This window comes from Nematolebias whitei, chromosome 8, assembly GCF_014905685.2.
Source record: "Nematolebias whitei isolate Nwh7 chromosome 8, NemWhi1, whole genome shotgun sequence".
Taxonomy (NCBI): Eukaryota; Metazoa; Chordata; class Actinopteri; order Cyprinodontiformes; family Rivulidae; genus Nematolebias; species Nematolebias whitei.
The window spans coordinates 17,547,717-17,571,313 of NC_056505.1; the positions used below are offsets into that span (position 1 = coordinate 17,547,717).

At 39.6% G+C, this 23,597-nt stretch overlaps 2 protein-coding genes across 2 annotated transcripts in view; one reads left to right on the plus strand and one right to left on the minus strand.

The window, feature by feature from the left end:
- LOC119413927 (RNA-binding protein MEX3B) overlaps positions 1-5,080 on the plus strand; it is a 7,394-nt gene extending 2,314 nt beyond the window's left edge. Inside the window, exons 2-5 of the mRNA XM_037680997.1 lie at positions 86-324; positions 491-536; positions 3,400-4,127; positions 4,218-5,080. Coding sequence (XP_037536925.1) covers positions 86-324; positions 491-536; positions 3,400-4,127; positions 4,218-4,625 — 1,421 coding nt within the window. The 3' untranslated portion in view covers positions 4,626-5,080. The remainder of the gene's footprint in view (positions 1-85; positions 325-490; positions 537-3,399; positions 4,128-4,217) is intronic.
- Positions 5,081-11,770: 6,690 nt separating this feature from the next.
- On the minus strand, positions 11,771-19,337 carry LOC119413929 (mothers against decapentaplegic homolog 4). The gene is made up of 10 exons (XM_037680999.1): positions 19,080-19,337; positions 17,842-18,211; positions 17,528-17,702; positions 16,931-17,185; positions 16,632-16,739; positions 16,441-16,491; positions 16,080-16,263; positions 13,653-13,821; positions 13,305-13,443; positions 11,771-12,948 (listed from the first exon to the last, which is right to left on the minus strand). Exons 2-10 carry the CDS (start codon positions 18,079-18,081, stop codon positions 12,737-12,739), a joined length of 1,533 nt encoding a protein of 510 aa, XP_037536927.1. The 5' UTR covers positions 18,082-18,211; positions 19,080-19,337; the 3' UTR covers positions 11,771-12,736.
- Positions 19,338-23,597: the final 4,260 nt, after the last annotated feature.

A 23,597-nucleotide genomic window follows, 5' to 3' on the forward strand; every position in this document is an offset into this window, starting at 1 on the left:
AGACAGGATCTCCCTTTTAGCCATGGCCACATCTTCTTTGCGTCCCGTCACGACACCCCCCCCCCCCCCCCCCCCCCATGCTCAGGCTGTAAGATCAAGGCGCTTCGAGCCAAGACAAACACCTACATTAAGACGCCGGTGAGGGGCGAGCAGCCTGTCTTTGTCGTGACGGGACGCAAAGAAGATGTGGCCATGGCTAAGAGGGAGATCCTGTCTGCAGCCGAGCACTTCTCGCTCATCAGAGCTTCTCGAAACAAAGCGGGGCCCCTGACAGCTGTTAGCGATTTAGGGGCCCCCACTCTACCTGGACAGACGACCATTCAGGTCAGCAAGCATGTAATTATGAACGCTGTTGTTCACTAACATTACTTTGCTGTGAATCACATTAAGGACCGTCGTCATGGCAACTTTTTTTTTTAATGTAGCCATCCAAACACATTTGGTTCCTACACGATGCTCAGTATCTGAGTGTGTTATTTCCTCCCAACAGGTGCGGGTGCCGTATCGCGTTGTTGGATTGGTTGTGGGCCCAAAAGGTTAGTTTTTACCTCATTTCTATTCAGATGAAAGTGGTGTGATCAGCTGCTGGGGCATTGTTGTCAAGAGAGTTAAAAATATACCAGAACATTTTCATTTTGATTGCAATTTTTCCCAAGAATTTAAAAACAACAAGCACCAGGTACAGAGTCAAATGTATATGAATGCTTCAACGATGTCAAGTTTCACAATTTTTAGATAAATATAACATGGTTGAATGAAGCTCACGATGTGCTGTTAAATTTTAGTTCATAAGTTACATTTGTCTGTTTTGTGCAGGTACCAACAAATTAAAAAAATATGAACAAAACACATCAAAATCTATATTTTGTTTCTTTTCTGGGTATATTTAGGAAATGATCTGCTGTCTAATTGAAACCTTGGCGTGTCTTTAATGTCTTCCATCCTTTCAGTCTTTAACCTTTGGCACGTCGAGGTTGATTTGTAAAACGTTTCTGAGCTCTTCCCACTCATGTGCCGTTACACTGCAGAGGGCGAGCTGACAAGTCAAAGTCTTACTCGCGTGTCGTAGCAAATGATTTAACCACCGCAAAGCAGGATTTATTTCTGTCTTTATTTTATAAGAGGTTTTTTTGGGGGGATGCACAATATTATCGGCATGGTATTGGTATCGGCCGATATTAACGATAAAATTATAAATATTGGACATTGGCCATTTTTTAAAAATGACTCTGCGATATAAAAGGCGCTGTTTGTTTTATTTATATATATATATATATATATATATATATATATATATATATATGGCACTGTTTTTGTACGACTGTTCGAGTGTTGTCATTGTGTTAGAGGAAATGTTATGAATAAATTTGACATTAAACATAATCCAAGTTGAAGTGTTACATCATTATCAGTCCCCTTTTTGGCATCTGCATTTGGTAGCAGTAGTATTTTAATTCCACAGCAGAGAAAGCTATGTAGACTCTGTAAGTAGGTCTAGGAAAATATATATATTGGTATCGGTTATCGGCTAAATAAGTTTTAACGTATTGGCATATCGGATATCAGTCAAAAATCCAATATCGTGCATCCCTAATTTTTTGTAAAATTTATTTTGTGTTGCCATTTTAAAAACTCTTTAGAGAATTAGATAAAATTTGACAGGATTTTTTTGTGCTCTTTTTTTTTTTTTTCTAGGTGAGTCATTTGAACAGCCCACAGTCCAGAGCTGTAATTACTGCACAGCTGTGCTTCTTTAAAGTCACATTTTAGTATCATCAGAAAAAAGGCAGTGCAATTACTGAAAGCGTACATGTCTGTGAAGTCTTTAGTGTTAATTTGTGTGCGCTTTGGTCAACCTGCCCTGCTACAGTTAGCAACAGTTCCCTTTTTTTAGCCTGATTTGTTGCTCATTACACACCAAACCTTTCTTTCTTGTGATTTTTGGCCGATATTTGATATGCTGTTATGTTAAAACTTATTTGGCCGATAAGTTATACCAATATTTTTAACATACTTTCTTTTGTCACAACACAGCCCTCTCATCTAGGTTCCTTGCTACAAAAATTGTGTAACAGCTGTAAAAGCTGGTGACATATATTCAGTAACAGCCGTATGATATGCATAGCACTTTAACTTATGTTAAATGTTATTTATTAGCATTAGTCACCTGCGATGCTGTCTGACTTGTGGAGGCTTGTTCCAGGTTCTTAGCTGCAGTGTGGGATCCTCTGCACTCTTGTGCATGAAGGACAGACTTTTTAAGTTCAAAGTTTTTGTTTATCCATTGTGTCATAAGACTTAATCGTGCTAACGGGGCTAACAAGACATCCCAATGCCTGTGGTAAAACTCACCCAAGTGCTATCAGCTATTAGCTTCTCAATGACGTCGGAAATGACAGTTTGTAACTCGGGTAAGGCTACGTCGGAAAAATATCTCTGACTGGGGACGATGTAGCGAGGCTCAACGTAGTCCATAAATCTTTAGAATCGGACATCCTCACCAACGGAAAAAAAACCTTCCACACCACCGACATTTTGAATTTTCCTCTCTGCTGTGATCAGATCAGGTAGGCGCGCGTGACGTCATCACGTTGTGCTGGCGCTGCAGGCATCCTTGTCACTGAGTTGTCATACAAAACCAGCGTCTTTTATATCGGTGAGTTATTTTGATGGAATGGCCCATGTCCAATATTTAACTTAAACGCCAATATCGTCCGATACCGTGCCGATAATATCGTGCATCCCTAATCTGAGGGGATGTTGTGAGACACTTGCAGCCAGTCCTCACCTCTCTGCCTGGAAACACGTGTGATATGAACACAGAACTCCATCATCCAGGTTGAAACTTGACAAACGGAGTGCAGACTACCATGTGGAGAAAACCTAATATTTATGAAAGTTAATAATGATCCCTCTTTTTGGGACAATCTTATTGTGCCATTTGTTTAACTGGTTTCGTAATGGTAAGTCACTTCAGCGCAGAAGAAGTAGCACAACAGCTGAGCTGTTAATATACAAGATGCACTCGTGTCTTAACTTCATGTCTGCTTCGGTGTCGGTCCACGTTGTTTTCTCTTTCTAAGTTTTGAGGCAAGTGCTTGGAAGAGCTCATTTAAACCATGACACGTTTATTTTTGTTTTGTTGGTTTAGTTATTGTCAATGAGGCAGAGCATTTAAAATGTCTATTCCCCCATTTTAAAAGTGATAAATCTGATTTCTACTCTTAGTGCAAATGTCTGCAAAGAGCCACTGCATAATTTGTCCTTCTCACTTTTGGGGTTCAGTGAACACAGCGAGATGGGACGTTAAACTTGAGAGGAGACAGGAATATGGAGGCTGGGTTTCTTCTCCTCTCAGCTCTAGAAGTGAATTTGTTTTCCCTTTTAATCCCTTCCCAGGTGCAACCATCAAGCGCATCCAGCAGCAGACCCACACCTACATCGTGACTCCAAGTCGCGATAAAGAGCCCGTTTTTGAGGTCACGGGGATGCCGGAGAACGTGGACCGGGCGAGGGAAGAAATAGAGGCGCACATCGCCCTCCGCACTGGAACCTGCGGGGGCATTGAAGTTCCAGGTGTGGATAACAGTGATTTTCAGTTCAACGGCACAGACGTCAGCTTTGACACTTCTGCAGTTCCAGCTGGGTTGGGGGAGGCTGGATGGCTCCATGCAGGCGCATCATCACCAGGCGGGGGAAGCGCGCCTCCCGCGACCATCAGCAGCACTCAGCGGGTCAACAGCAATATGAGTGGAGCTGTCAGGATGTCTTCCACCTACCGCAATGACAGCTCTAGCTCACTGGGCAGCGGCTCCAGCTCGGCTGATTCTTTCTACAGCGGGGGGAACGGGAACCGGATGGCAGATTTCAGCCCAACTTTTCCGTTCAACGCCAACTCCAACAACAACAACAACAACAGTGGCGGCAGCACAAACTTCTGGTTTGGTGATAAACTCCTTGGCGTGGGGTCTGAGGAGCTCCTCATCCTGGGCGGTAGAGGCTCCTCGGGATTTGATCCGTTAACCATTTCCACTGCCCATACCTCGCACTCCGCTGCACAGTCGCACATCTGGAGTTCGTTCGTGGACAACCAGTCTCTTCAGGCCTTGGATTCTTTGCAGTCTCAGGTAAGTGCACAAGAGTCCCGCAGTTTACAATATTCACACCTAAACATGAATATATTTTAAACTTGTTACGACTGTCGGTTGTTTCTTCAGACCAGCCAGCCCGGTACGCCCCGCCTCTCTCCAACCTTCTCTGGGACTGAAGCCTTGGAGCACCCTCAGGCCCAGCGTGTTCACAGAAGGCCTTTCGGGTCAGCCGGGACCCTCGACGCCCACAGGATCCCCTCGTACAGCTCGGCCTTCTCCTCCTCCAGTGAAAGCACCACCTCCTCCTCTCCTCCTGACTCCTCTTTCTCCTATCGTCCGGGCCTCGGGTCATCAGGGAGGGGGCAGGAGATGTGCATCCAGTGTATGGATAACCAGGTGAACGCCGCCTTGGTTCCATGCGGCCATAACCTCTTCTGTGTAGATTGTGCCACCCAGATATGCCAAGGCTCAGAGGCTGTGTGCCCCGTGTGCCTGTCCCCGGCCACACAGGCCATTCAGCTCCGCAATATGTGATTTTTAATCCATTAACCTTGATTTCTGATGAAGGGTCAACCTCCCCAACAAATCTGGTTCACAGCATATGTCCTAAACTTACAAGCAGACCCCAAATCAGTGTTTAGGTCTCAGCCCAGCTCTGTCCAGGCTGGTGTTAAGTTGACTTAAGGTGCAGAAGAAGTGAAATAGGAATGATGTTTGTTTAGGGCGAGTGTCCGGGTGTTCAGCCCATTCATGTGCCTGCTGTTGCAAAGGCTTGATTGATCAACGGGAGGGTTAGAAATCCTCTATGTAGCATTAGGAGGGTAGGGATTGATTTACACATTCTTTTTACATAGTTTTTCTAATTTCCCTAGTTTTTGTTATTAGTTTCTCTCCACTTATATTTTTTATGTATTTTATGTTAATTTCTGTTGGAAAGATGCCTTCAGGTCAACACTTTTAAATTTTTATTTTGCGAGAATCTCAGAAAGGACAAGAAGCGAGCATGTGTACTATAATAATAATAATAATAATAATAATATTTAGTCCCACATTTGGCTTTGTATTAGATAAATTCAGTAAACTCTTGAATGCGACAGGAAGCTTGACATTCTGTCAGAGTTCACTTTATCCGAGGAATGTTTTGTAAAATGAGGCTTTCGTTGTGAATCAGTTCCTATAAATTGATATTTTTGCATTCTGCAAATCATAATCCAGAATTATATATGTTTTGCTAACTCACATTAACATCCTAATATATAAACAAACACTCCCAAAGAGTTTTCTTTTTTTAATCCAATGGGTCAAGCCTGAAAAGCTGTCACACTCCAGATTACTTCTATTTCCCCGTCCAGAACAGAACCAAAAAGTGTGTAACTCCTTTTTATTTATTTACTTTCTAGACCAACGGGTTGTTACGCCTCTACAGCATGCGATTTTCTATTTATACCCAAAACAGTTTACGGTAAACTTGTGCCTAATTCCAATGAGTAAACAAAGGAAACAACTGGTTTTGTGGACACGGTGTTGCTCTGTCCTCGAACTGACTCGTGGCCTTTTTGGAAAACCTATTTATAACTCACAACACTACGTTCAAATCTGACGAGCAGAAATCTTCATGTTGGGAGTTTAGCGTCTGCTAAAGGCATCTTAAATCACAGGATGCTTTCTTTTTTTGCTCCTTATTAACCTCTTTAAAGTGTTTTGTACCTTTTTATTTCATGTATTTTTTTGTCCTTTTAGGTTGTTTTAATGTTTTTGTTTACATCTTTTTTTTTTGGGACACCATGTGCTGGTTTTCAGCTAGAAGGCTGTGCACATCTTGTATTTTAGTAACATTCCTCCTCCGTGGGATTGCAGTTTTGTAGATGGTATAGGCGTGACTCGTCATTCTTGCGTGAACCTCACCTGGGAACAAAACGATGGTTGATATTCTCAACTTTGATCTGGAACGAATCCCGGCGGTGTGGATGCTGGCTGCTGTTGTTGTTGTTTTTGTTTTGATTCTTGAAGCCATCTCAATAATTTCCCCTCTTTCTTGTTACTTGAATGTTCATTCTCTCAGGCTGCGCCGACCTGGAGATGTCTGGTTATTTTGTTAGGATGTGAAATCGGGAGATGAAGACCATCCGTTGCTTTACTCCGCCATCAAACATCTCGTCTGCCCTGCCTATGCAAAACTCATCTCAGTATTTGATCTAGTGGAACGCAGCAGGTAGATGAAACTAACTTTGGCTTCACGTTGTAAACACACACACCCCTTCTGGGTTTTCCTCTACTCACGTTTAACCTTTATATATTTAACACACATGAGATGTTTTGGGTGGGACACTTCTGTTTTATTGGCTCATTTGTTTGCTCCTTCCCTCCACATCATAACACTTCTGGGACAAGCACATCTTCGTTTCCCCTCCCCCGTGCATGCCTACTTAACGTTCATCTTCCTGAAAAGGTACAGTAATTTAGTGGAAATCGTCTCAAGTATTAGCTTTAAAAACTGATGGCTCGACTTTTTTAGAGGCTTGAATAAATTCTTTTTTTAATATATATATATATATAATGACAGGCAGCAGTTAGAATGAGTTCATCACAGACTGCTGACACTACGTAATGTCAGTTTTTATTTTCTGGACATCGGACTGCTGTCTCTTTTGCATTCCAGCTGGAAACAGTATTTTGAGATTTATTATGTCGCTTAATTCTTCTGTACCTTTTTTTTTCTTTTATGGGTGATTGAGCTTTCGTGAGAAAACGGAACCAAACGAGTCCCTAACGAGCAAATATACATATAGAAAAAGCCCATCAGCTTCTGTCTTTGTGGCTTTTCTATCCGTCCCACGTATTTTACTCTTCTAAGAGCTGATTTTATTTTTTCTCTTTCTCTCCGAGGGAATGCAATTCATAATCGGCCCTCCTTTAAATGACAAGGATATATTGACATTTTTGTTTATGTATTATATATTACTGTTAATGACTGATAAATACACAGAACTTATTTTTTATTTTGTTACATTTCGTATATACATAAATATATCTATATTAAAAAGTTTACAATAATATTTAAAAAAAAACAAAACACAAAAAATATATTTTTGAATGATTTAGGTGAATGAAGAGCTGGAAATCCAGAAATGTTGCGGGAGAGTTTCAGTGCCGTCTGCTTGTAGTCTAGTTATTAGTTTACAGTATTGATGATGATGATGATAATAGTATTGATAGCTGCCGTTAAACCTAGCTGAAAGTGGAATGTGCATCACGAGCATGTCTTCATAATTTACCGCCATTGTGGAACATCACTGCAACTGTAAAAAGGCCAAGGATTCAAGCTGCCTGTTATGTCTGTACAACACCAAATTTAGAGCGATATCCTATTACAAATGTATCTATTACATATATATGAATACATATTGTTCAAAGCTGTACCAACGGTTCAGAGTATTTGCTAATTTTACTACACTTTTGTTTTGTATATGTGTAGGAGAGGAGTCTTAAGGCATATAAATTCTTCAAATTCAGTCAGGAGTTTAAAAGCAGACTATATTTTATAATGGCCTTTTAAGTTATTGCGGCCAAAGCACTGATATTATATATTTGCTGTAAAGAGAATTTTAAGAGTTTTATTTTTCTGATATTAAGGTTACGTAATAAAGATGGTTTCATTTAAAGCCACTCCAGATTTCTGTCATTTGTTCTTTGTGGTGATGTTTTTCATGCTAATTTCTGAAATGTTGCAGAATCGTGTCATTAAGGATCGAGTGCATGTGAGAGTCTAGTGCTTCATGATTGTCTGAAGTAATGATCTGCAACTTCTAGTCCAGAGGTGGGCAACAGTTTTTTTCCAAAGGGCCACATCAAGATGTTTAAAGCAATCCAAGAGCTGCATAGAGATTAGAAAACTCACATTTTCTTTAAGGAAGTGGGTAAAGATAACAGATGGATTTTCTTTGACAGATAATCTAAAGACCCTTTTCAGGCTTTGTATTATTGTAACATAGTTTAGCATGCTTTATAAAATGTGTCTTTCCAGTATCCTTTAGGAATATAAGACATTCTGTAAACTGGCTCTTGTGACAATATATTATATACGTATATATTTATATTTCTAAGTCTTTAAAGTTCAGACTAGTTCTGGAAACAGTGACTTAAAAAAATGTTTTTTAAAACTTTTGCATAAGAAGTCTAAATTTTATTATGTCTTGTTGGTAAATTGATTTATTTTATTTTTTTAAACTAAGGATACTGGGGACCAGCACGGTGGCGCAACTGGTAGAGCTGCTGCCTCAGCGAGCAGGTCCCTGGTTTAAATCCTGGTCCCGGGGCCTTTCTGGATGAAGTCTGCATGTTCTCTCTGTGCATGTGTGGGTTTTCTCCGGGTTCTCCAGTTTCCTCCCACAGACCAAAAACATGCATGTTAGTCTGATTGGTAACTTAAATTGTCTCTAGGTGTGAGTGAGAGAGTGAATGGTTGTTTGTCTCGTTTGTCTCTGTGTGGCGCTGGGATGGAGTGGAGACCTGTCCAGGGTGTACCCCGCCCCTCGCACAGTGATTGCTGGACATGGGCACCAGCGACCCCCGTGACCCAAAATGGAATAAGCGGGTAAAAGATAATGGATGGATGTTTCCTCTGGTATCGGATGCTGTGCAGCTAGAAGGATTTTATTGAAACTTTTTTAGTTTTGGACATTTGTTATGATGCGTAACCATGGCAACAAGGCAGTTTTCTACAACCAACAGCAGCTGATTAACATCTCAAAAGCTCAAATAATCTCTCAACTACAGCCCCAAATCTCAAATGAGTTGAAAGGATGTTCTGTGGACGCATTCTCATCTACCTGCCGGCTGTGCTCGAGTGCCTGACCACTGAGATCCTGGAACTAGGAGGAAACACGGCTCATGACAGCGGAAGGACAGGATCGTCCCTCAGCACCTACAGTTGGCTGTCGGCAGCGACGAGTAGCTCGGCAGAATGCTGGGAGGAGTGGCCATCGCTCTGGGAGGAGTTCTGCCCGACATTCAGACGGTCCTGCAGCCTGGAGGAACCGAGAGGCCAGCCGAGTCTGGGTGGACGGATCGGACGACATCTGCAGCCAGTTTCTTAGGATCCACTGTGGAATAGACCTTTACAAGAGATCCTTCCTGCCTACAGCCATCAGGATCTATAACATCTCTTAATGAAATTAGGATGAGTTGCACCAAATAATTTTGCTTTGGGATTAAAATATTTAAAGTATTTTTGAATTTGAATTGAACTGAATCAAAGATTTGGAATTCTAATGTGGGTTTGACCATTTTTTAAACGTTACACCAAATATTGCACATGGCGTACACTGAAGGATTTAGAATATTGTCACAGCTATAACGCCCGGATCACATGCACGTATCATCCTGTTCAGTTGTTGTGGAACAAAATGAGCAGCCCTGCGTTAAATCTGATCCCCCACACACAAAATATAACAATTCATCAACACAAATACTTTGCTACACCTCGGGTTATTTTTGTTGTTCAAACTTAAAGGCAACGTTTACTGAAAAAATAAATTAATACTTTTGAGCAGATAAATGTCATGAGTATTTCTTACTACCAAAGCTCTTTTGTTCTTATCAGATCTCTGGCTGAGCGCACTGCATTCAATAATTTCCTGCAGGATCAATAGTTCTTATCTTACATCAGCTTTATATTGATCATTCTGCATTGTTTAATGTCAGTGTTGTCCATTATGCAGCTGGTGCGGTTTGTTTCCAGGCAGCTCAGCTTTACAGCTTCAATTACTCCCAGCCTTCTGTGAGAGTTCAAGTGTCTTTGAGTCTCTGTCACAAGTAGTTTGCAACATTCGACAAACAAAAAGCAACAAGTCAAGTCTATTCTCCTTTATTGTTCTGTAATTTATTCAGAATTAAATCTGTGAAAGTCTGACCTTAAAGTGTGGAGATCATTTTGTTTAAATTCAGTTCAATAGACTTGAACTGCCATTAAAAGTCCAGAAACTTGTGCTGTATTTTACACAACCAGCAAACAAGTTTATGTCCATGTTGTGGTCTATCGCAGTAGAAAATGACTTGATGAGCAGCTAATGAGAACCATCTACTGGTGCAACTTTGTGAAAACAGAAGGCTTGATTCTTGTTTGGGCAAATATTTGCCAAATGTACTGAATAAATTCCCAGGAATTTCACTGAATCATTTTCCACCACTGAAACTTGAGCGTTAATGTAACTCACTACACGTACGGGCAGAGCCAGGCCTTTGTATGAAAAATCCAGTTTCTATAATATCTCAGTTTAGCGACCTTCTTGAAAGATATATTGGCTTGATGATTTACAAAGTAAACACGACACCACTTGGGCAATATCAGGCCATATTTAATGGTACTCTCACAAGAGAAATACAAGTAAAATATTGATCTAAGATCTGTTATAGTAGTCAACACAAACAGTCTTTTGGCTCCTACGATAATCATTTAAAACATCTGTTCATCCTAAAACCACGTCAAAGTTTAATAACTAATAACCCCCCACCCCATAAAATATGTTTCCTGTCATTCAGCTGAATAAACCTTAGTGAATATTTCATAATTTGTCTCTGACAAACTTTCTAAACACATCTCACACCTGAGACAAGAAAAAAAGCAAACTGCTGCTTGACTTTTAACTAATCTGCTGGATGGGAAACCCTAAAAGTCACTGTAAAACAATCCAACTTTAACAGATTTTCAGAACATAGTGAATGGTGGAAATAAAAAAAATAAAAAGTTTGAACAGTGATTGTAATCTTCAATAAATGCTTTTCAAAACAGTGAATCACATGCAGCATGGAGCAGAAGGTAAATTAAAAACCTTTGTCATCAGCTTTGCAGGTTTCATCACTTGTGAAAGACAAAACCTGCTTTTACTCAGCTTAATAATAAAAAAAAACCAAGCCTTCTTGTTCAATTCCACTTCAATTCCACTACAAGATCGTCCGCTCAGGCTGAACACTAGTCTGCTAAAAATGTTGAATTTATATTGAATCACAACCGTCTGGCGTGTGTGGGTTTTTCTTCCATAAACTAGCAACATCAATAAGCATCAGGCTGAGGTTTCTATCATGTTCAGATTATTTCCCTGTCTAATGCAGGAAACTGTCTCTTTTTTAAAAGGTTAGAGAGCTTTCTGACAAAACTTCATGCAGACGTTTACATGCATTTGAAAACAAAGTTATTTACATGGATTAATGAGAAAAAGCTAAAACCAAACTGAAAAAATACTAAATGGAGCTCAAATGTATGTGAACGCTAAATGACGATGTAAAACAGAATTTTAGTCTTACATTATGTTTGTGTTAAAATCCACTTTTTTTTTTTCTTTAGAAATACTGCAGATCAACGTGGCCACACTCAGTGACAAAAGTAAAGTGCTACAAGTATACAAATTACTTAAACCACCCTAATATTAGTGACACATGTTTAAACTGGTTAACATGAGAAATTAAAGCTTAAAAGTGAAATATTTCCAATTTTAAAAAAAGCATTCATTGTGACAGGTTGTAGAAAATCCAGATTGGACTTTTTTTTCCATTTCATGTCTATACAAGAGTGACTTTTTATTTATTTTTTTTAAATACTTATTACTTTGGATCACCAAAACACACATAAAACACTTTTTTTTGTGTGTGTATTCAAGAATGACAACCTTTTTTGCTTTCTTGCATCAGAGAAGAGTGAGGACTGTCTACTGAACCTAAAGCCCCAAAGCTCGTTTTCTTCTACTCGGTGCACGACTGAAGGCATAAAGAGACGACGATCCAAATTAGTATCCAGGACAACAGAAAAGTGATGGCATGAATGTGGGTTGAATTTTTCTTGAGAAATGTTAAAATCACAGTTGAATCAGTATCGGTAAATACTTGTGCGTGTGTGTAAAAGCATTAGTGCAGACATGACATATATTGCTGTCAACCACACAAACCAGGAGCTGCTACTTCAACTGGTTTAATAGACAAGGGGGAAACAAAGATTTTCCATCCACTGAGCTAAACTTGTCTTTTCAAAGCCCACAGTGTGACTTCACCCGACCTGGACAAGTCCAGACTTGTTTCAGTTCAGAGGTTGAGGCCCAGCTGCAGATATGGTTTGTGGTTGGTTTGTGTGAAATCTGTGATTATCTGGTATGCTGTGTTCCAGCGCTGGTGTCTTCCCACTGGCTGAGAGGCAGTGACGTTGAGAAAAGATCTATAGAGTTCAACTGGTTTTCGTTGTAGCCAGACGGCCGACTGAAGGCTGTAGCTGCAGGTGTAGAGTGGTCTTCGATGAAAACGACGGTGTTCTAGCACCCTGACGGTGTTTAATGTGCGCCGAGCCCATCAGAAGCTGCTGGTGGTTTCTGTTCACGTTCCAGTTTCATATCTGATCTGGTCCTTAATGTTCATAGTGTTTTTTAACGTTAATAAACTGTGACCTCTTTCTCTGCTCAGTCATAAAACAAAAGCCACCTAGCAAAACTGTAAAACATAAAATTAATCCATGGCTTTGGTTTATGTTTTGATCACGAGCAAATAAGAGCCACAGTGCACTAAGATTTCTCATGAAAATGGTTCTATGAGTTTGATTTCACCTTCTTCTCCACCCCCGAGGAAGACTCCGTTGCCTGTGGAGGTCAGCTTCTGGGAACATCTCAGTCCAGAGGCTGAGGGTCTGCTATAGGCATGGTATGAAGAACCTCATCCAGTAGCTGCAAAGCTCTGTGCAGGTGGATTTCAATCCAACAGGGGGTCTCCTTGATGCTCTGGCGGGGGTAGTCCGGCCCCCAGCCTTTAACGAAGCTCATCCTGAGAATGCACAGCCTCCGGAGGTCGTCAACACCGATCCCAGCTGCTGCAGACAGACCTGACAGGACAGAGGAGGCAGTTTGCTCGAACATGAATGTGGCCAAATTTAATTTTTGTTTTAAAGGTTGTTAATTTTTAATATGTAGATGGTACAAAACTATAAAATATAATTTCGACTGATTATGTAGTGTTCTATTTTGCAACTTTCTGCATCTTGAAAGTGGAAAAAATATCACTAGCTTACAGTAAATTATGTCTCTATTTGAAAACCTTATAAACAGCCCATTGCTCTAGTGGAGGCAGAAACAGAGAACTTGCATATTTATATTTAAAAGTCAAATTTAAGGTTGGGGTTGCCTCCACTACCAATCAAACGGTGAATGTACGTCTAAATGTGCAGTTCCTGTAGCTTACTGATAGCTGGAGCTATCCCTCCCACTGATCCGGGCCCAGGTATGTTTCCTGCCACAGCAGCTGCTTGTGCAGCTGCTGCCGCCTGCGCTGTAGCAGCCTGCTGCTGCATCTGTCTGTGGCACTGACGAAGGTCAAACACCTGGGGGGACAGAGGACACTTTACATGCCCGATACCTCTTTAACCATTTGTGTACAGGAGACATAAATGGGAAAATATGAAAAGAGGGTGAGGAAACAAGTAACTGCAGCAGGAAGGGACAAAAAAAACCTCTCTAAACGTTATTAACCTTTGGTCTCTGTTTTTACTGCACAGTAACGAATGCTACAAAGTAAAGCTAGCTGCCTTACCTTGATATATGCGCTGGGGTAGATTTTGTGAACAGCATCTCCTGGAGCTCGGCCTGCTTCTCTGTCCAGATAGTAGCTCTGAACGAACACTGCATGATCACTGAGGCACCGCACCCACACATCTCCTTCACCTTTACACTCCAGCTGAACTCCTTTACCAATGTGAAGTCTGGGAATTGATAAAGTATAAAAACAAACCGAGATAAATTGAACATCATATATTACATAGAGTAAACACACAAAAATGCAAATTGTTCAAAAGCCTGCAGAGGGAAACTATTATTTTAGCTGTGGATTTTCTGTAGTTCCACTGAAGACCTGAGCAGCACTTCGGCTCCAACACTCCACACTTTATGGGCTTCATTTATCTACACACCCTGAACCTTAGACCCCTCAGTGGAAATGTAAGATCTGAAGCTGAAATCATCTTTTAGCTCTGCTAGTTGGTCTATTTGATTCTTCTGCAAAATACAGAGCAGCTGCACTCACTTAAAAACTAATAAAAGGATAAACATTTTACTGTTTAGAATGATTTAATTGGTGCATTATTAAAAAAACTGTATATTTCAGACGTTGGTTTTTATTTTAATACCACAATCCCTCTTCTTATTCACTCATTCTAAAACTTGCTTTATTTAATTTACACATCTGGTTAAAGTGAGCCTGATTAGCTGACTGTGAAAGTGTTTATAAGCAGTTATGACTATTCCTTCATTTTAATGCTAACAGATGTTGTGGAGGTTAAACATGCGATGATAGGAAGACATAAAAGAAAAAACAAATGTACAGAGCTGTGACCTCCAGCTGTGTGCTTTACATTTTACAGAAACTACATTTTCCAAAACACAAGTTTATGGAAGCTACCTCGACCCATAGAGGCAAAGCTGTCATGTTTACAGGATCATTTAGGACCCATTTAAAGTAAGCCTTAAAATGTTCATCTCTGCTCTGCTCTGCCAGCACGATTCAGAGTAAGGCATTTGTAAAACCAGAAACCTAAACAATATGAAGCACTACTAAAGAAAATTTGTTTTATAAAAACATTCAGAGTAAGAAGTCCTGGAATGAACAAGAAGTTGACGGGATATAGATAATAAGTTTTAGTTGCCCAGAATTACTGTTCAACCAATTAAAACCTAAACTGTCCTTTTAAAATCACTTTAAAACAAGAACATTTTCTAAACAGTTTCCAAAATGTGATGGAGTTATCATCAGTGTCCATTAAAACTCTCATTGCTCTGCAGTTTAATGGTCTGATGTGGAGAACTGGCATTATATCCCATTCAAATGGGTTAAGCAATACAAACCGATACTAAAACAGTCAAGATTCGCATGTAATATACCTCAAAACATAACCTAAAACTTGTTCAGTGCACTGAACAATATACACCGTCTGTAGTAGGGGTGGGCGATATGGCTTAAATATTATATTGTGATATTTCAGAGCATTCTGATGATAACGATAAATTTTGTGATATAACAAAAAAAGGAAAACAGAAATCAGTTATTCGTTTGACAAAATTAACTTCAAAACTAGTTAATTTGACTGAAATTACTTTATTTAGTAAAGTATTCAGTCTCCAAGTATAAAAATAAAAAAGATCCTTCTGTTATTTAGATTGAAAAAGTCTGCACAAAATACAAATCAACAAAATCCACCACAAAAACTAAAGTGCAGGTGAAGTTTCCCAAAATAACTAAATAAAATGAAGCTTAAGATCTGTTGAACATAAATGTAACATACAACAAAATATATGTTGCCTTTAAATGAGCTATAACTTCCAGAACTTGTAACAAGTTGATCAGCTGACCCTGAAGCTTGTGGTGTTTCAGCTTCCTCTGTTCCTGCAGGAATGATTCATTTCTCTGATGCTCTGTCTTTCATCACCTGACTTTGTTCTTGGGCCATGGTCATGGACTGTGGAACTAATATGAGACAGACCTGCGCGCGTTTGTACTGGCAGGGGAGACCCACACTGGCAGTCAGAGCAGAGTGGGGAGGGAAAAAAAAAAGACGAGTGGCAGCTTAGAGCGGGGGAAGGGAGAGACAGTTGAGCTGTCTGTACCTGCAGTTTAGAGCTGGATGGAGAGACAGCTGAGCCGCGCGTGGTTTGTTTTTAACTTTTTAGCTAGCTAGCATTGCATGCAACTAATTAGCATTACACCAGTCCCAACAGGTGGGGGTGGGGGGGTGGGGGGGGCGCAGTTCTGCTTGGTTGTTCGGCCCGCACGGTTCTGTTAAGGGGGCAAGGCACCCTGACGTATTACGTCATGAATTAGCATATAACGATATCATTTTTTTGCCCGAGCAAGATTATTTTTTTACGGGTATTATCGTGAACGATATGATATGGCCCAGCCCTAGTCTGTAGTAGAATTATTTCTTTTGAATCTTATTTATTTTTTAATGATATCTGGGTAAATTACCGTGCTCTCTCGATAGCCTCAGTGCGATGTACGTTACTGAGCTGGCCTAAACAGAACCGGTCTCCTCCTGAGGGGTCAACGTATCCATCCACAGTCACAATGGGACAAGAAGATGGGACTTTAAATGTCTCTCCGACTTGAACGTCCATTTCAAAGTAAGCGATGGAACACCAGTAGTCAGGAGCTAAAGCAGAGGGCAGAAGATGTCATCAGTCTCAAGTAAGAAATCTAATTGAACAATAAATCCTAGATGATTCAATGTGAATGAAACTGAGCATTATTATTTTAAAACATGCTAATAAAGACCAATAGGCAAACGTTTTGGCAAAAAAATTCCGCATGTTTTGAGTTGTTTTCTCACCTGGATGGTTCGATATGGGAGGCTGAAAGGCAAGCTCATTATGCACTGACCCTGAGTGGGGACAAAAATTGTTTTGCATACAGTCAGTAGTACCATGATGTGCAACAACCCCGCCCCCCCAACACACACACACTCACACACACACTGGTTACTTGTGCATTGATCAAGGAAAAACTATAGTCAAAGCTTACAGTAGTGTGTTGGATGTGGCATCGGAGGGTGGTGCTGAAGATGGCCATTGGTGTGATGAGGTATGCTGGGTGGGAAAACACTGTTTCTGGGCCAGTTGGAGCTGGCACCTGAAAAGCAAAATATATTCAGAACAAAAGTGAATAATATAAATTTACAAATGTCCTGTTGTTACCCATTAAAAAGCCAGCTGTGACTAATCCCTAAACAGAAACAATGTATTTTTAAAGGAAAGAGTTTAAGTGAACAAAAACAAAGAGATGCGGCCTACACAAGCATGCATGAATGTTCTGTATCTTACTGCTTGATGCTGCAGGAATAGGAGGAAAGGATGATGCTGATGCTGAGGTGGAAGCCTCAGTGGGTGGGAGCAGGCTCGGGGTTGGAAATGATTCAGGCTGAGCAGGACAATTACTGGATGGGGGGTGCTGGATGGTCTGAAGAGAGTGGCTCCCCTCAACAGAGGGAATACTCTGTGGCCCGTCAAAATCATACTCGTCCTTGATTGGCCGAGCTGAACTGGGTCCAGGACCGGTCAGAGTCAATCCCGATAAGTCTGCAGACCAAGAGAAAAAATGACTTAAGAACTGGACATCTTATTGACTACATTAACACATTCAAAGTGATACAGAATGATGGTTGGACAAGTAATGAAAAGATAAAACAGCTTTAAAAAGATTTTTAGAAAAAAAAGCTACCCTAAAAATCGTTGTATGGCTTTCTAGTATTTTTAAACCAGATAGCTTTAATCTACAGCTAACATTACTATAAAAATGCTAAATTCAAATCTTAAAAGCAACTTTTTAATCTCAGTACTGAGAAGTAAAACTGAGACATGTCTCCATTTTGACGGTTAAAATGCACTCAAACGCATACCACAACGTACTCAGGTACTTACCGATGCCAGGAGACACTACTCTTTCATAGTGATAGGGATTCACACACACACTGTCACACTTCAGATCAAAAGCGTACTGACAGTATTTTACATGCTTCAGTTCATTCTTGTGCAGGTCAGGCCACCGCCACAGTCGAGCATAGATTACATGAGGGAACCCTTTACGCCCTGCCACCTGGAAACAACACAGGAAAACAGAAATAATTCACTGCACACTCACGGTCCTCACAGCTGAGATCAGTTAAGAGTTTATTGATAATAAGAAGCCACTAATGTGAGGAAGAGAAAACGTCCTCAAATTTTTTATTTCTTACCTGTAGCCGTCCATCAAGTGTCCTTTGAATGGTCACACACTTGCTGGGGTGGGCACCATTGGTAGTGATAGCTGTGATGAGGGAGTCAAGCTCATCCTTCTTCTCCTTTAGTTTTTTCACCAGGCTCTCGATGGCTCGTTTTGCAAACGTCTCACTCTCGCCACCCTGTCTGTGGCACATCAGGCTGTGGACGATGCTTAAGCAGGCATCGTTGCTGGTAGGAGTGTTGGTGATAGACATTTTTATTTTATAGTTCCGTCACACGTTCTGAGAAAATATTTCACTCTTGGTGTCAGTTTCCCATCATCTTCAGGAAGTTGGTGTCTAAATCTTCACAGGACGGATGAGAGAAATGGGTGATGACAAATCTCTGTCTCAAAGAGAAGAGATTATAAAAGCAAAATATTATGCAAGTTAAAAGTTGTATAAAAGTTTTAATTGATCTACATAATTATTATGCTACCTATATGTTGTAAGGCTTGATAAGAAAGTATGCTAAATCGATTTAAACACAAACACCTTTCAGTATGAAAAACAATTTCAAGAAAAAATGACAAAGGACAATTATTTCTAGCAAAACGATAAACAAAAAGCATGTTTTTCGAGATGGTGGATGGTAGAAGTTATCATGACCCTTTAACAGTATAAAATATTTAGTAAGTGAACATTGATTATGCTGACTCACCAATATATATTGATGCGAATACAATGCGTACTTCATGAGTTTGTTTAGAAAACACAAGTGAAGCTGGTTAGCTAAGTAGCGGCGCCAGACTGGCTACCGTTTGTTTGGGGGAGGTGCAAAACAAGTTCCGGCTTCTTAAAAGGAAGTGAGAATGTTGAGGTTTCGAAATAAAGGTACCACTATAAACCAATCTTGAATAATTCAGTTCAGTTCAGTGTGACTAATGAGAACCTGGATTTCACAAGGCCAGTAAGCATAATATGACAGACAAATCAGTTAAATCTACAAATCCAAGTCGCGCTGAAACTTTTTAAATTTATTTTGAAAGGCTAAATCGGAAACTACATAGTACCTGAGCTTGCGCTAATGATTGTTGATAGCATCCCAGCTAATGTAGCTTTTAAAAGGTTAGCACAGCGCAACATGTTTCTTGCCAACTTGCTTGACAGCCAGTGGAAAAATAACGTATCGAAATTATTCTAAACATTATTTGCAATTATTATCTATGTAAGCTTAAATATAAAAAAGGCATTTAAGATCAGATAATAGTTACCATTGACGCTGCCTAGTTAGCTGGTGTGGTGGCTAACAGGTGAAAACGGTCCTGAGTTGCCGTGCCAGATGAGAGACTTCGCAGATCCTGTAAAGTCTTTGGGTTCTCCTTGTAAAGTCCAGCAGATGTTCACAAAATACTGTGAAACTCCATTTTACACAGTGTAACCTTTAGATTCGTCTTAACCAGAGTGGTAAATCACAAATTTTAAGTTAACTCCCACTTCTCGCTGCACAGTTTCCTTCAATGGCGCGTTGCGCATGCGCAACACGAACCATGGCTTTATTTATTTATTTAGCCACGAACGTTACATCTTAATACAAAGTACACATGCATTACATTTATTGTTTCCTTTCTTGGTATATCACTTAGCTGCCATCATTTATTTATGTTACTCAGGCGTGTTTGATTTTCATGGGTGGGAAAAAAGTGGCTTCATAATAATAATTTACAGGTTTTGACACAAATTAATTTGGATGCCTTCAGGTCTCCATGGTGAATAAATCAGACCGTTCATGATACAGTACAAGAAGGACAATTGCATCTCGGGGGGGAGAAACGAGGTCCCAGGTTCCAAAGTGTAGATGAGGTGAGATCCGGAAGGGGTGAGTAATGTTGGAGAGAGTGACAGGTGGAGGTTGCTCGGTAGTTTTGGTCCAGGCTGATGTTTAATGGTTGCAGGAACAGATGGATGACAAGACAAGGTCACAAGAAATGAGTTGGTTTCTGGACACACAGAGGAGCAGGACTAGAAGGACACAAGAAAACATCAAACTTTTCCTAAGCAAGGATTTTTGGCTGTCACTTAAGTTACAAAGGTGTCATAATGTTCCAGCGTCAGATGAATGACTGCCATGAGTTTAACAGAGCAGTCTAGGATTAGGTGCAGGTGTGGAAAGGTGGATGATTGAAATGATAAGCAGCTGTGGGGAAAGTGATTATGGCTGGAAACCTAGGAATCCCACAACTGTCAACAATAAACATCAAGGGGTCAAGAATGGTGTTGAAGCACCATAAAGACTGAGCTTGGCGTTCAAACACAAGTGGTTTTTACAAACCATCTGCTAGTCTGGCAGGTTTAGTTTAAACCTAACTTGTCATTTCATCCTCATATTGTACTTAACAAATGGACTGTACTTATATAGCGCCTTTCTATCTAATCCAGATGCTCGAAGCGCTTTACAACACAGTCTGTGCCCTCATTTACCTCCACACACACACATTCATACAGCACTCTACTACGTCTCTACAAAGATAATCTGAACCTGTAGAGAGTAATCAGTGCTTTAGGTCACATTCATACACCGATGGGACACACATCGAGGCAATGAGGGGTTCAGTGTCTTGCTCAGGGAAACGTTAGCATGTGACTGCTGGTGGAATTGAACCCCCAACTCTATCATCTAAGGACAACTGCTCTAACCACTCAGCCACAGCCACCCCCTGAACAAATCTAAGCATAAACACATATCATCACATCAAAATTGTCAAATTTCTCAATCCCAAATATGTCTTTTATAGATATTGTTATTGTTACCTTATTTTCAGTCACGTCTGCAGTTTCTGTTGGTAAATAAACACACCTTGCAGTCAGCATCCATTCACAAGATTTTCTTACAAATTTAAAATTTAAGAACGCTTCAACCATTGAATAGGAATAAATGTGGATTTTGTTTCTTTATTAATTTATAACAAGTTCTCACGACTTTGCAACAAGTACATTTAACTTTTTATTTGTTTATTGTTTTAGCTATTACATTAATTCAATTCAGTTTATTTATATAGCACCAATTCACAACAGAAGTCATCTCAGGGCACTGAACAGAAAAATTCACATACTAAACAGTTAATAACAATATTTATGTAAGGAGCCAGCAGATTACTTTGAGTTTTCACTTCGTCGCAGTCTCCCATCCTAAGCAAGCACAGAGGCAACGGTGGAAAGGAAATACTCCCTCACGAGGAAGAAGCCTCCAGCAGAACCAGGCTCAGGACGAGCGACCGTCTGATTCGGCCGGCTGGGCCTGAGAGGACAGGAAGGAGAAATGAAAACACAATGGCAGGTCCAGGATGGAGGCCACCAAGTTTTTCTCTAGGAGGAAAGACAGAAATCACATGTTAAGAAAGAATAATTACAAATACAAACTATTCATTTATATGCATTTGTAACTATTCATTTGATGAAGTTAAGTCAATTTGTCCTCCAGCATAGACAAGGAATAGGTCAGAAAACCAAGCTGACTAACTGTAGGATTCATCAAAAAGAAAAGTTTTAAGTCCAGTCTTAAAACTGGACAATGTGTCAGCCCCACAGACAGAAACTGGAAGTTGGTTCCACAAGAGAGGAGCCTGATAACTGAAAAACCTTCCTCCCATTCTGCTTTTAGAAACTCTAGGAACCTCAAGTAAGCCTGCAGTCTGAGATCGAAGTGCTCTGTTAGGAAAATATGGAACAACAAGATCTGCAATATAAGATGGATCTAGGTTGTTGAGAGCTTTGTAGGTTAGAAGTAAGATTTTGAATTATGTTCTGAATTTGACAGGAAGCTAATGGAGGGAAGCTAAAACTATAACTTAGCTAAAACTTTAATAATAAAGAAATTGGCAAATTGCTTAAACAAGATGTCAAAACATAAAAAAACTTTTTGACATCAATAAAGGTACACCCTGTTCAGGTCACCAGTCCATCACTGGGCCAACACAGAGACAAATTACCACGACTGTCCCTTTAAACCAGACTAAAGTCAGTTTAGTGTCTCCAGGTAACAACCTGTATGTGTTTGGACTGTGGGAGGAAAAATGAACCAACTTAAAGAAACACACAAGTCCACACAAAAAGACCCCAGCTAAGGTTTGAACTGAAACCCAGATCGGTGTACTCAACTACAGCAATGTTTATATGATTTGAAGCTCTCGACCTTGACCTCTCTAAGTGGCTTTAAGAATCTGTTGGACTCTTGGCAGGGACCAACACAGACATGTTCCTGTTTTTAGTTTTCTACATTCGCCTTAGAATCTAGCTGTTTTTTTTTGTTTTTTTTACCTTTTTCTTTTAGCCATCCTATTTGTAAAAAAAAACAAAACAAAACAAAAAAAAACTGCAGTATGACTTTTTATAATTGTTTATTGTTGTTGCTGTTGTCCATTGTTGTCATCATTCTTTGTTGAAATCAGGTCTCTCTTGTAAATGAGTCCTCGAGGCTCAATGGTGTTACCTGTCTAAATAAAGGTTGAAAGAATAAATATCAGTTGTTAAAATTGTTTTCTAAATACATTTCATATATTATTATTATTATTATTATTATTATTAATCAAATACTATGTTGCTACGCTGAGCCAGGTTTATACCAGTACCAAACAGTACATATTAACAAAAACTATGGCTCTCAGGGACGTAAATGTTTAATGCTGGCCTTCCTGTATTATTTCTGTAGTGAAACATGACAGTTTTAGTCAAAATGCTCCACCACAGATGCTAATTTCACAGATTATTTTCCCTCTGTGGATAACGAGCTGCTAATTACAGATCTGAAATCAGATGCCTCAATGTTTAGTTTGAGAAAAAAAAAAGGCGGGTGTTGTTAATCCTTCATTTTATCTTCTCTACATTAATGAGAGCACTAAAAGCTTGTTTAAGTACACTCACACACTTCCACACACTCAGACTGAAGTTGAAATGCCCCGCTGGTTTCCAATTTGTACCAATTATAGATGTTAGTACTACCACTGTCAAGGCGCACAGAGATGATTTATTATCAGTTTTGGTAGCTAATGTTGCTGGTGTGGCCTCATAATTTGATTTTAATTGTCCATAATTTTTCTCCTCCTTTCCAGTGTTTATCTCCCCCTCTTTAAATTCACTCCACTCTTTTTTTCTCAAACAGAAAATCTTAAGCTAGGAAGATGAGCATGCAGTAATAAAGTTTGGTTTTCTCATTTTCTATTTTTTTTTTAAATATATTTTTAAGTTCATTGCTCAATTCCATATTATACCTTACTTTGTGACAAAATAAAATCTTTGTGTGGCATTAATCAGTTATTTTTATTTGGAAAAATAGAAGTTTATTGAAAGACAAATCTGAAAATTTTAACTAATAAATTTATGAAAATAAAAGTTTGTCATTTTTATTGTATTTGCATAGTAAAGAAAGAAAGTGTGATCTTAGAAAAATGTGATCCTCCAGTTTGTGTAATAGCCAGTCTTGACCACCAGGGGGCAGTAAAAAGCTGAAAGTGTGCACCTGCATCCTTAGACATTTTTATGTTCAAATAAATATAAAGAATTATTTGGTTATTTTAAGATTATCTGAATATGATTTCTGCTTTTAAACAAAAATTATACAGATGAAAGTTAAGACACATAAATAGAAGCAAAATACAACAATTTGTGTCGTAGATTGTTGACAAACGTTAAGCACAAACTGAGCTGTCACATAAAAAACAGAACATGTATGCAGGTGCATTTATTATAGTTGATTTTTTTTACAGTTTTATATAAAAACACTTATCAGCTGTTTA

Bases quoted from the DNA above. Each gene is read 5' to 3' on its own strand.
- LOC119413929 (XM_037680999.1), bottom strand. From the start codon at position 18,081: ATGTCTATCACCAACACTCCTACCAGCAACGATGCCTGCTTAAGCATC. The intron at 16,740-16,930 runs GTAAGATACAGA...TTTGCTTTTCAG, and splicing joins TATTCCTGCAGCATCAAGCA to GTGCCAGCTCCAACTGGCCC. The intron at 16,492-16,631 runs GTAAGCTTTGAC...GTCCCCACTCAG, and splicing joins GCCACATCCAACACACTACT to GGTCAGTGCATAATGAGCTT.